Source organism: Pelmatolapia mariae, linkage group LG10_11 (assembly GCF_036321145.2).
Source record: "Pelmatolapia mariae isolate MD_Pm_ZW linkage group LG10_11, Pm_UMD_F_2, whole genome shotgun sequence".
Classification (NCBI taxonomy): Eukaryota; Metazoa; Chordata; class Actinopteri; order Cichliformes; family Cichlidae; genus Pelmatolapia; species Pelmatolapia mariae.
The window spans coordinates 15,592,052-15,604,765 of NC_086236.1; the positions used below are offsets into that span (position 1 = coordinate 15,592,052).

The 12,714-nt window shown below is 40.1% G+C and overlaps 1 protein-coding gene across 3 annotated transcripts; it reads right to left on the reverse strand.

Moving 5' to 3' along the window:
* crcp (calcitonin gene-related peptide-receptor component protein) lies at positions 1-7,575 on the reverse strand. 3 transcript variants are annotated; one of them, XM_063487941.1, is made up of 7 exons: positions 6,450-7,575; positions 5,518-6,330; positions 2,924-2,960; positions 2,724-2,822; positions 2,540-2,634; positions 2,365-2,422; positions 1-1,339 (listed from the first exon to the last, which is right to left on the reverse strand). In XM_063487941.1, exons 3-7 carry the CDS (start codon positions 2,939-2,941, stop codon positions 1,193-1,195), a joined length of 417 nt encoding a protein of 138 aa, XP_063344011.1. In that variant the 5' UTR covers positions 2,942-2,960; positions 5,518-6,330; positions 6,450-7,575; the 3' UTR covers positions 1-1,192. The 3 variants fall into 3 exon arrangements, with proteins under 3 accessions (XP_063344011.1, XP_063344010.1, XP_063344009.1); XM_063487940.1 differs by lacking the exons at positions 5,518-6,330; positions 6,450-7,575 and adding an exon at positions 3,871-3,951; XM_063487939.1 differs by lacking the exons at positions 1-1,339; positions 2,365-2,422; positions 2,540-2,634; positions 2,724-2,822; positions 2,924-2,960 and having other exon boundaries at positions 4,962-6,330.
* Between the last annotated feature and the right edge of the window lie 5,139 nt (positions 7,576-12,714).

Here is a 12,714-nt window from a genome sequence, read left to right on the forward strand (position 1 = left end):
CTATTTAAATCTGAAAAAAAAAAAAAATCCCCTCACACAAGCGTAGTCCTCTGATGGAACACTTTAATTACAATAATATGTCAATCTTTTCCCCCAATGATGCCAAAGATATGTTGCCTACTTCCACTTTTACTGTGTTCTTACCAGTCTTGACTGCAGAACAAAATTAATAGTACAGTAAAACTGTCGGATTTGGTAGTTTGTTATCGTAAGAATGAAAGTAACAGCGATAACTGTCATTGTCATATAGAAATTAATAAAGTATTCCTCCTGTTTACATTTACAAGCATGACCGATTTGGCTGGGTTGGGGGGCTTGGCGCGCTCAGATGTGCTGTCCAAAAAAATCAGTGTTCACTTCACTTAGGTGTCCCGCCTCGGTGAGGTACTTAGCAAGCACAGGAAACTGATGTGACATGTCAACAGGAAGCCCAAAAGCAGAAATTTACATGAGTCTAACCAGCACATCCTTCCTCTACTACAACACGAAAGTAAAAACAAAACAAAACTGGAGTAGATCCAGGGCCTGTGGTTAAAGAGTTTGTGCTGCAAACCTGTAGTTTATATCCCGTGTAACCTCTGCACAGTTACAGAAACACATCTCTGTGAAACATGTCCTGCAGTACTGACAACTACGCTCAGGGTAAGCCCTGCAGCCATACCTGAAAGCAGACATAGTGGCTGCAACTTTTCTGCGTGATCCAAAATGACAAACAACCGCTGCTTATTTCAGCTGTTACATCTCTTTGTAATGCAAAGGGCAAAATAAAGTGTCAGCATGTTTTAAAATCATTGCTTCGCAAACTGTGAATAAGAGTTGAGTGACAACCTCCTGGCTTATATTGTTCTTCGTTATTACACAGCCAATCTAATCATACTGTTTGATCTTACATTTATGCTGCACCAGCTTGAGTTTAATCGCACAACTGTCTAACATTGCAGCTTTGGAAATCAGAGTCCAATAATTCCAATTGTGACACACTACCCTGTTTGATTTAATGCAGCTATGTAGTATGAATGCACATAGAGAAACAATCAGTATATCTTCTTCTGGTTATGTAACAGGTCAACTTGATGTGAATTATCAAGCTGTCGGGCAGCATGTATCCCATCATGCACAGTTCAATTAGTCGTGCAAATAATCACAGTCCATCCAGTTCGGCAGTTATCTCCAGTTCTGGCCTGTCATGGTGTCATGACTGTTCGCCGCCGTCATCCATCTCTGTGTCTGCTGGAGCTGCGTTTTCTTGCTCTGGGTCTCCCGGTAGGACATCTGTGACTGTCTGGATAAGCTCCTCAATCTGCTCCTCTGATAGTCGCTCTTCACTCTCTTCTACCAGCTGAACACAGAAAGAAACTTCAGACAGTGCAACACTAAAGCCTCCTGATGTGATTTCATCTTCTGTTTTCAGTTAGTTTTTGCTTTATGTCTTTGTTCTGAAGCTTTTGATCATATCACATGATTTCCATCAGTAGATACAGTTTGCAAGCTTTCATGGAAGTGTCGATGCTTGAATGTCCAACAGGGGCAACTAGTCCCTGAAGTGCCCAGATAAAACTGGGAAGAGATCTGTAAAAGATTACTACAGATTACTGAAAACTGTTGAACTCTACAAGCTGATGAAAACCATGTGATATGAGATTAAAAGCACCAGAACAGCTAATCAGTGAATTCTGCAACAACAGCTTCACTTTCAGACTCAACAGGGTCACTTTATCAGTGCATTCTTCAGCACATTTAGCGTCAGCAAAGAACAACTCAAACTACATTTTTACACAGTCTGAATGAGCCCAGACTGCTGCAGGGACACTTCAATCTACTAACTTTAATGTGCAAGGTGGATGTGTTCTTTTCATCTGTGATTTACAGCACCACTGACAGATTTTTACAGTTGAAATGACCCACAAATCTGCATGTTTGACATCATTTTTGTTTTTTCTTCAATAATGGAGCCTTAAAAGTGGCCATTAGCAAAGGTTAGGTTAGAATGTTACTATGTAAAAACAACACAAAACAAAACAAAAACAGTGTTTCTGTCTGTGGAAGCCAGGCTCATCTATTCCTACTTAAGTGAGCCATCACACCGTTCATTTTTACTATTCAAACAATTTGAGGGTGCATTTGCTTTGCTTGTTATTGCCTTCACAAATGTAGGTGTCCATGCCGCCCGCCTGCCCGGCAGGATTAAGACGATGCTCCATCAGCCTTTTACAGCTCGGGCGTATAAAGCAGAATACCAGCACACCTTTTCTTTAAGTCACTCTGAGAGTACAGAGTCATTTCTAATTAAATGAGAACGATTTAATAAATAAGAAATGAAAATACTGTAGATATGGAGATGCAATTTAATTTAAAAACACTCACAAGCTGGATTTCCACTGCAGTCAGAGGCCGGTGGTTCAGGAGCTGTAGTTTTTCTGCCCTGTTTGGGGGGAAAAACAGTTCTCATCTAAAAAGAGCTGTGCATCTTATGCTGTCTGTAAAGTTCTATTGAAAGCATCAAGGATGGAAGTTACTGTGATGGCCTGATCTTACTGACTTTGTGAGTTTGTGCGGCACCATGGTGGTGAGAAACTCCTTGACGATCTCAGGGCTCTGTCTGCTGCAGGGCATCTTCGACAGGTACTTCAGCGTCTGGTGGAAGTACAAACCAAACTGTGGCTGTGCTTTTGAAAACGGGTAAACATGACAGGCACGAGGAAACGCAGAAGACATTTTCTGACCTCATACATGATGGTGTTGAGGTTCTGCTGCCCGACGCTGTGTTTGTGCTTCCCGCTGTCCTTTCTCTGCTCCTTCAGGTCTGTGAGGAGTTTGAACACCTGAGGAACACACAGGTAAACAAAAGTGTCATCGGCCTGATGAGTTATTCTTTGAACTGACCAATGAAAATAAAGAAGAAAGTGAGAAAATATGACGTTACCTCATAGTTGCTGAGCATTGCAGCGTTAGCATTTTTCCTGAGAATAAAAAACAAAAAAGCACATGTAAGCATTTGTTTTTGAGGATATCTCAGTGGAGGCTGTGGTGTTTAAATTATGTTTATACAAGGTAGAATAGATCCAGGCTTTCATGTTTTTTATGCCAAATTCTGACCCTACCATCTAAACATTACAGCAGAAATTGAGACTCATCAGACCAAGCAACATTTTTCCAGTCTTCGGTTGTCTAATTTTGGTTATCCTATATGAACGGTAGCCTTAGTTTTCTGTTCTTAGTTGACAGGAGTGGCGCCCAGTGTGGTCTTCTGCTGCTGGTGTGTGAATTAACAAGTGTGTCTAATAAAGTGGCCACAGAGTATTTGTGTAGCACATTTGTAAACAATATAAAATACGGGCAATGGGCTACCATAGCAATGGGATTGCAACTATATACTAAGATTATTTGTTCAAACGAACCAGTTTAGTGCTAGGTGTCAAAATCTCAGCATTATTATCATCATTATTATTATTAGTAGTAGCAGTAGTAGTAAATAATGCATCACACAAAAAGAAAACAGCTCCTCGCGTAAGAGAACCTGACATCTGTTTTCACGTGTAATTTATAAATAAATAAAAATAAAAAACAATTTCGATCCAAGCACAACAATCTGGATCAGTAATGTGCTGACAAATGAACTTGTTATTATGTTTTCATTAACTTTCTGCTGCGTTTACTTTATTTATTTGTTTATTTCAGATTATCTGGAAAATGTGACTACAGCCTCACACGGGTCCCAATAAATGAACCGGAAACTAACGAAAGCGAGGCAGATTCTGCACCTTTAACCACAGCGTTTAGCCTCAGGTGAAAAAACAACGTTATACAAATATCAGTTAAAATTATGCAGATATAAAAATGAAATCCATTTTAACTTAAAAACGGTCTTACACTTCCATTTCGCCTGGCACGTCGCTCCGTTACAAATGTGTCCGTGTGGGAATGCTAGTCCGCGTTAAACGTTCCGCCGCTAGTTAACCTCGATGGAAGTTGGAGGGCAGAGGCCAACCTGGTAAAGGAAATACTAGTACCTGGGGTATCAGGTTACTGTACGAAAAATAAAAAACTTTCATCTGTATCTTTTTTTCTTTAATTGTTGAAATCTCCCATTTCTTCACTGTTTTGCTTTATGCTGCCCTCTGCTGTTCAGACTATTTATGATTTTATAAATGCTGTTTATTCCTAATGTGAACATGTGAAGCAGCAGTCTTACAAAAACTTATTAACATCCAGATTAAAGACTGTAGAGATATAGCCATCTGTCTCAGCATGATCTTGCTGAAAGTCTGGGAGGAGGGCCTAATGCATATGACAATGTAACTCCAGACAGACAGAGATTATTCTGCAGGGCATCACTCCTACTCTATGGGGGACCACAAGAGCCACATGCATCGAAATAGAGAATTCTGTGCTTAAATAATGAATTGTACAAAAAATTATGCATTCGTAAAATCATTGTATTTATCCAAACATCAGTAAATTATTACATTATAATGTAAATTATTACAATGTAATGTAATAATTTAAAATAAAAACAATTTTTAAATAAAAATATCTGCTATGTTTTTTGTAAGCTGCTGTGCTCTTCACAAATAAAGCTTGAAGCAGCTCAGACTATTAGAATCAGGACTGAGGCCTGTTACATTTCTACAGTGTTAGAGCAAAGGCTGCAACCTACAGCCTTTTAACTCGTGATTAAAATGCTGACAGTAAACACATCAGTCCAGATGTTAGCACATTACTTTATGATACTGAGAGTTAAAACAACTGAGACAAGGTGATTAAAATAGTAACTGTCAGTTCTCTTGTTCCTTATATGATTGCCCTCTGCTGTAGATGAAACTACTGATTTGAGCTCATTTAAAAATAATATGTGAGTGCACACATTCATTCTCAACTAGACATAAATGATGATCAAGAACAATGTTTAGTTTTATTATTTACATGATGTCTGTGTTTATTAATGCAATTTGAAAGTAAATACTCAAAAGTTGGATGTATGATGGACTCATGAAATCCCAGCTTCTAAACACAGTATGCTGAATCTTGGCATTAAATGCCCAGTATATTCTAATCAGTACAATTTAAGCATTCACTGCACCTACAATATCTACACCTGTGTGGTGGCAAATGTGTGGTACAGATCTCTCTCTCTCATATCTATCTATCTATCTATCTATCTATCTATCGTGTCAGTCGATTAAATTATCGTGACTCATGATAAATCGCAAATTAATCAGTTTTTTTAAAATCTGTTCTAAATGAACTTTAGGATACTCATGTTTCTAATACCCTCAACAGTATGGGAGTGGACAAACTACTGTACCTGCTTTATGTAAATATGTGTTTATTTTTAATCGCAACAATTCAAAACAATGAAAAATACAATGAGGCTTTGCTGAACAGTATTCTGGACTACTCAAAATTATGCCGAAAGGAATCATATACTCCCACACAATGTAACTGTTTAATTTACCATTAGAGTGGGATCAAAACAAGGAGTGCAGTTAGGGTATGAATAAAACAATTTGGCTATACCTCTTTTTGCTCTCCAGTTTTTTTTTTTAAGCAGAGGCTGAGCAACCCAAGCTTCTTCCTCCTTTTTTCCTAATAAAACATGAACATGGAAACAGCACATAGGAGAAACAAAGAAAAAAACAACCCTAGAACATACAGTACATGGGTTGTCACTATTACTTTGCACTAACCCAATTGCTCAAACAGACATGCATTTTAACATTTTCAGATGACAGGGCAGCTCGCTTGTTCTGAAAAACATGCCCAGAAAGTGAAAATAACCTCTCACATGGTATGGATGTGGCAGGTGTTGCCAAGTACATGCGTGCAAGGTAGGCCATCTCACTATGTGCCCCTTCATGCTTGGACCACCATTTCTGGGGACAGTCCTCTATGTCAATAGTTGGCTCTGCCCTGTATCGCTCCACACATTTCTCAATATAGTCCTCCTCTTCATCAGATGAAGACTCTGAGGCAAACATGAGAGCTGATCTTTTCTTAGATGGCTCATATGTTGCTGGTTGTTCAGGCTGTGCAGGCCTCTGCCTCTCCCTGAGCAACGCACTGATCAAGCGCCACACCTCAGCCCTGTCAGGTCTGCTTAGACACTTAAGACCCTTAAACCTAGGATCCAGTGCTGTTGCTACCCTGAGCCACATGATGTTAGTTTTTTCCTTGTGCTTCTCCATTTCTGCTTTAAAGGTCTCCTTGAATTTAACCATGTAAGCTGGGTCATACTCAGAGACCTCCATCACTCGCGACAGGTGACACAAAGCTGGCAGCACCACTGAGCAGGAAACAAACTTCTCCCCTCCCAAAAGTTCAGTTATATACCTGCAGTAATAGAGAAACATACGTCATTAAGAATGTTACATTCAATCACAAAAGGTCAAAATACTTTATACACACACTCTCTATGTCAGAAGTGGTAAGAGTAAGTATTAATAAATTACCTGCAGTGTTCAAGAACCGTCTCCAGCTTCTTCAGTTTCTCCACTTCAGCTGTTGTTGGCATTGTGACATTAGTTGGATGTAGTGCCAGTGCATCTCTCAGTGGTTCTTGATTTCTCAGAACATGCTTGATCATCTCCAGGGTACTGTTCCATTTTGTTGATACGTCCTGTGTAAGTGACTCTTTCTTATGAAAATGTGCAATTTGCTGTTGTTCGAGCTCCAGTGCGTTCGGTGGGCTATGGTTGAAATGGCCTATGACTTTTCTGCATTTTGCCAATGCGCTGTTAAATGGACTGTTCTGTAGAGAAACTGCGATGGCTCGATGGAGGCTGTGTGCGATGCAAGGCATATGCTCTACAGGTAGCTGACTGGCCGCTGCAACCATGTTGCATGCACCGTCAGTGGTCAGCGTGCTGACTTTATGCTCAATTCCCCACTGTCTAGCTACCTGCAGAAATTGCTCGGCGCACGTGTCGGCGAAGTGCTGCTCCTCTGTCTCCTTAACAGTCAGAGCATGCGACTTTAGTTCCCACTGTGGTGAAAAATAATGTGCTGTTATTCCAAGGTAACTGTGATTACTTCGAAAAGTCCAATAGTCTCCAGTGAGTGCAACCGTATTGGTCTGCCCCAAAGCCTCCTCGACTTTGGCTTTCTCATCTTCATATAAGTTGTGGATCTTGGCTACAGTGTTGGCTCTCGAAGGCAATTCATACGTGCAGTCGTTGGACGCTATGCGAATTATTTCAAGTAGCCCCTCATCCTCCACAATGTCAATCGGCCTCCAAGCTGTAGCCACCCATTTTGCTATGGCTGTTGAAAGTTTGTTGGTTGTAGAATTGTCCATACGTCTCCTTTGAAAGCTATCCAGCATGGTCTGCATTTGGCGAGGGAGTTTCTCTGCTTCAGCTGTGTGCTTGGCTAGCAAATGGTATTTGAGACTGGACGTGCTACGGTGATAACGTAGTTCACATCGACAGTAAATACAAATTACTTTGGTCTTGTCAACAGATCCATCTGGCATTGCTTTAAAATTGAACTTGCCGTTCAAAATACGTCCTTTTTTGTCCATTTCTGCTCACTAGTGATGGCTCGCTTGAAGCTGAAGCTCTGGTGCGTCTACAACACACTGGTTCTCGAGGCTTGATTCGTTTGGTCAGAGTCACGTGATCTGTGACGTCCGACGCTTCATCACTGATACGATTCGCGGGATTCGTGGAGTGTTTTGGTTGTGAGAGATAGCAAACCACTGATCATTTTATTAAGAGATATCGAGCCAGCGAGGAAGAGAAGATGTTCTGTCGTGTGGGAGTATTTTTAATTGATTTTGGTCAATAGGGTGGGTTTGTCAGCTTTCTCTTCTTGTTTTTCGCTCATGTTTTCTGTGTGCTTATTTGATCTGAAAACGTGAAAAGGTTAAAATGTCTTAACAAAACAAAAATCTGCTTTTCATAATATAAATATCGTTAAATAACTTTAGAAAGACTTCCATTTGACTCTTTAAATTTTATGTAATAAATATATATTTTATTTTTTAAAATATTCTTAAAATGCTATTCTACAAAATGTGCAGCAATTTAATTTGTTTATTCTTCTTAGCAGATAGTCTGTGGGACCCAGGACGACCGTATAACTGAATCAGTACCAACTTGCATTGCAGTTTCTGTGCACTCCAGCCTCTTCTGTTCCATGCCAGAGGATTTTCTTTTGGGCAGGACAAAAAAGAAACAGACTCGTTCATCACACAGTGAAACAAATTCTCTTGTTAAATAAAAATGAAAAAACGCTACCTTAAAGGCATCAAGTTCATAAGCATTTTCCTTTTCCTGTTCACAATCAATATCATATTATTTATAAACATACCTGTCCAGCTGTCCAGTGATTAATTGCACAAGTACATGGAGAGAGGAACTCACAGCAGAAGCACACTCCATAATGTGTTGTACATTATTAAAATTATTTTTCATCTGTTGTATTTACCAACATCAAGAAGTCACAAGCAAATACCACCATGACACATGTTTAAACAAGGAAAGTTTATTGATCAAAACTATTCATTTAACGAATAAACATAACATTTTTTTTCAACCCTCTAAAAACACATGTTCAAAGCAACACAATGGTGGCCCAATATCAGACAGAATTGTGAACTCCACTCTGTGGGGTGGGCAGTCATAATGAAGCAGTTCGTTTTATTTTGTAGATTCAAGCTGCTTGCCATATTTTTGGCCACTAGATGTCACCAGAGAGGACTGTGTTAAAAAGCCTCGAGCAATAAACCCTTTTTAACAAGCCTCAACGCTTCAGAAAGCTTCATTTGGCCATCACTACTGCTCACCATCTAAAACTGCTGTGTTGCTTCTTGGTTTTCGAAAACGGTCATTGCATTATTTTTTTTAATTTTTTTTAAATTCCTAAATTCCCATGTAGCCCCTGTGGGCGGTCTGTCCTTTCAAGCTCGGGTCCTCTACCAGAGGTCCGGGGGCTAGAGGGTCCTGCGCAGTATCTTAGCTGTTCCTAAGACTGCACTTTTCTGGACAGAGATCTCCAATGTTGTCCCTTGGATCTGCTGAAGCCACTCGCCTGGTTTGGGAGTCACTGCACCTAGTGATCCAATTACCACTGGGACCACTGTCACCTTCACCCTTCACATTTTCTTGAGCTCGTCTCTGAGCCCTTGGTATTTCTCGAGCGTCTCGTGTTTCTTTTCCCTGATGTTCATTCGAAACCGCTACATCTATCACTACGATCGTCTTCTTCTGTTTGTCTACCACCACTATGTCCAGTTGGTTAGCCATCACTATTTAGTCTGTCTGTATCTGGAAGTCCCACAGGATCTTAGCTCGGTCATTCTCCACCACCCTAGGGGGCGTCTCCCATTTTGACCTCGGGACTTCCAGGCCATACTCGGCACAGATGTTTCTGTATACTATCACTTGGATATGGCGTTCTGTGTATGCCCTGCCTGCTAGCATCTTGCGCCTTGCTGTTGTGCTGGATTGTCTCAGGGGCATCTTTACATAGCCTGCACTTGGGGTCTTGCCTGGTGTGACAGACCCCAGGGTCTATGGATCATGTGCTCAGAGCTTGTTCCTGTGCTGCCATGATTAATGCCTGTGTGCTGTCCTTCAGTCCAGCTTTGTCCAGCCACTGGTTCATTTTTACTGCCAGGCGCTCATGGAGTGCAGTCAGCTACTTCAGCCAGTAGGCATGAACCATGTCAGGGCTAAAGCAGCATGAGTACTGTAAAATTTAGTAGGTTCCTGTTAAAAAAATCACACAAGCATCACACCACATCTGGCATATATACTTCCATTTTATACAGTACACCGTTGAAATGATAAACTATATATTCCAGTCATCCACTTATCAGGAATTCTTGAGTAAATGGATGTCACTGATAAATCAGTGCAAGTGTTTTTAACAAACTGTTTCTTGTTTTTGTTGAACTCATCAGCAGCTGTATTTAAATGTCTTCTGTTCACTTTTCCAAACCTGGAAGCTAAGCTTGTGAGTCTTATCCCATGTAGGTGGCTCTTCTATCATTTCTTTCCAAGATCCAAGCTTTTTCACTTGTGTTTTCTTTGCCTAATATTTTCATTTGTTTAATGATTTGAAAGACTTTTTCACACCACTGTATGTACGTAGAAGTTCAGTTCAGAAACTAAGAACAGAATCCAATATCCACCTCAATTGAATTTGACTTTGCTGGTAATGTGAATCACTGCAAATGTACTAATGCCCAGTTTGTAACAACAGACACGATGCCTGATACTACAAAACAACCCCAAGAGATGCGGTTAAATGCCCTCTCCAAGTCCAAAACACCCGACATATATCGACCAGTTGGGCATACTTGTTGACACTGTTCTTCATAGGATAAAGTGCTGGTGCTGTGTTCCACCACCAAGAGCCAAGATCACTTCCACAATTTTTATTTATTTAATTGTAATTCTAGGAATCTTTTGGCACATGGTGTTTTGGAAATGTAACAGTTTCTGTTTGTAGACTTAAAAAAACTACAGTTGATTCATTCTGATGATGTTGTATTACTCTAAATACACAGTGTCTGTAAATTCAAACTAGGTCCTCATGCTACTAATGTCACTTGTAACTGTACTGTATATATATATATATATACACAGGACTACTGATGTAGGGTTGTGTTTTTGTGGCACTTAAGTTTAAATTGGCCTTGGACAATCATTCTTCCATAGCATTAACAACAGACCAAAAAATTAAGAACATCATGGCAGACTTGGACGGTGTGTGTGTTTTTTTTCTGACAAACGTCTGTTCAGCAATATTTTTTGTTCAATTCATTCAATTATTATTGTGTGAATGCAACTGTTACTCAATTCATCTTTATTATTTTAAATTCTGTATGGGTTTTTTGGGTTGCTATAATTTTTGGCATTTGTTCTTGTTGTTCTTTCTATAATAAGCTTTTCTCACAAGATTTTTTAGAAAGTAAGAAGATTGGAAAAAACTCCCTAAAATTAAATGGCCTGGTAAATGGCCTGTATTTGTATAGCGCTTTTACTGAGTCCCGATGGATTCCAAAACGCTTTACACTACATTCAGTCATCCACCCATTCACACACACATTCACACACTGAATTAAATTAAGATTTAAATTGTTTAAAATGCTACTTTCAGCTGCAGAAACTTAGAAATTTTAGTTATTGTGGACTTTCTAGTGAAAAATACCGTCAGGCAACACTGACAACAAAGATCACCTATGGCCACTGAGATGTTGAGATTTCTCCTCTCAACAAGTTTCTTCACACACTGACCAAAATGTCTTGCTGTCAAATGCAATTGCAAACAATGTATTCCTTCAGCAACAAACTCTGAACTCTTCACTATCTGGATAATGTTGCCTTCAGTGGTAATTGGAAAAGGATAACCAAAGTTAATTATACTCTGGGTTTGACTAACAAAGTGTATTCCTAGAGTATTTTATTTATTCAACTAAAAAATGTTTACGATAAAATTGTAAATTAAGCTCAATAATATCCTGCTGCGGCTTCTTCTGAAGTTTTTCTTCTACATGAGTTGGACCAGCTGGCTGAAGATTGTCTAGGCTTCCCTCACTGCTTTATCAATATAGACACTGATGGCCTTCACATGCTGCTGAAGCCTTTCTACATCTTTCTGTGTGTCCTGGTTTCACTGTTGGATGTTGAGTCATGTTGGCCTGAGCTCTCTCTGCCTCTCAGTCCTTTCTGCTACAGCTGACACTGTGTAGTGGCCTCTGTGTACCTTCATACCACAGAGGTTAACTGATATACTGCTGATCGCTGGTTCTGAAAAGTCCTAATTTCATACCGAACCTGGAGGTGGCTCTCACAGTAAGAGGCCACACACTGCAGACAGGAATTGGAGACTTTCAGGGCCCTCCCAGTGCACACACACCACAGGTCACATCTTTAAGTCCAACATAGTGTTGTGGATGAGGAGAGGTTTAGAGTCTAGTCTTCTTCAGCTAATCAGGCGTTTGCAGAACTAGCTTTGGTATGAAGCCCTTTCTGCACTGATAACAGCTGGAAACTCTTCTTAATCTCCTCCTCTTTCCAGTAGTTCTTGATACAGCTTACTCAGTAGTTGTGCCCACAGATAAGAGTTGTTGGATACTTCAGTAAATCCAGACAGATTAAAAAGCACAACTTCTTCTGGTCCAGCTGAAGCCCTCATTCAGACAGTTTCATTTCCTTATAGTAGATCAAATCTGAGCTTTGATCAGCTTAAGCCTGTGTTTCCTGTGTTTAGATCTGCAGCGAATAGGACTCATCACTTTTTTCCTTGTTCTACCTTGTTCAGAGCTGTCTGACAAAATGTGGACAGAGATAAGTCACTGTGTTAGAGAGGAGGCAGCAGGTTTCCCTTCATTCCAGGAAGAGGAGTGCCTTCTCTCTGGCAATGAACAGCAGTTCAACATGCATTGTATGCTTGACAACAGGAACAGAAAAATCTGTGCTGCAAAATATATTTGCTGTGGATTTGGCTCTGAATGTAGAATCTGTGTCCCAAAAATTCCAGCGTGACACAAAGCGTAATAGTTAGTGGTATGGGTAGAATTATCTGCTAATTGGGGTAAAAAGCTGAAAGAACATAGCATTAGCCCTTCTGCTCCAGTTAGCATTAGCTGCTAACATGGCAAGCTGGAGCAGCTAACACTGCTAATGCTGAAAAAAACAAAAAAAACAAAACACTGTCCCACTATAACTTACGCCCTGAAAATCTATCACTTTGGAATAAGTAAGG

Coding starts and splice junctions, on each gene's coding strand:
- crcp (XM_063487939.1), bottom strand. CDS start 7,519: ATGGACAAAAAAGGACGTATTTTGAACGGCAAGTTCAATTTTAAAGCA. Junction 6,331..6,449: donor ACGGTTCTTGAACACTGCAG/GTAATTTATTAA, acceptor CTATTACTGCAG/GTATATAACTGAACTTTTGG.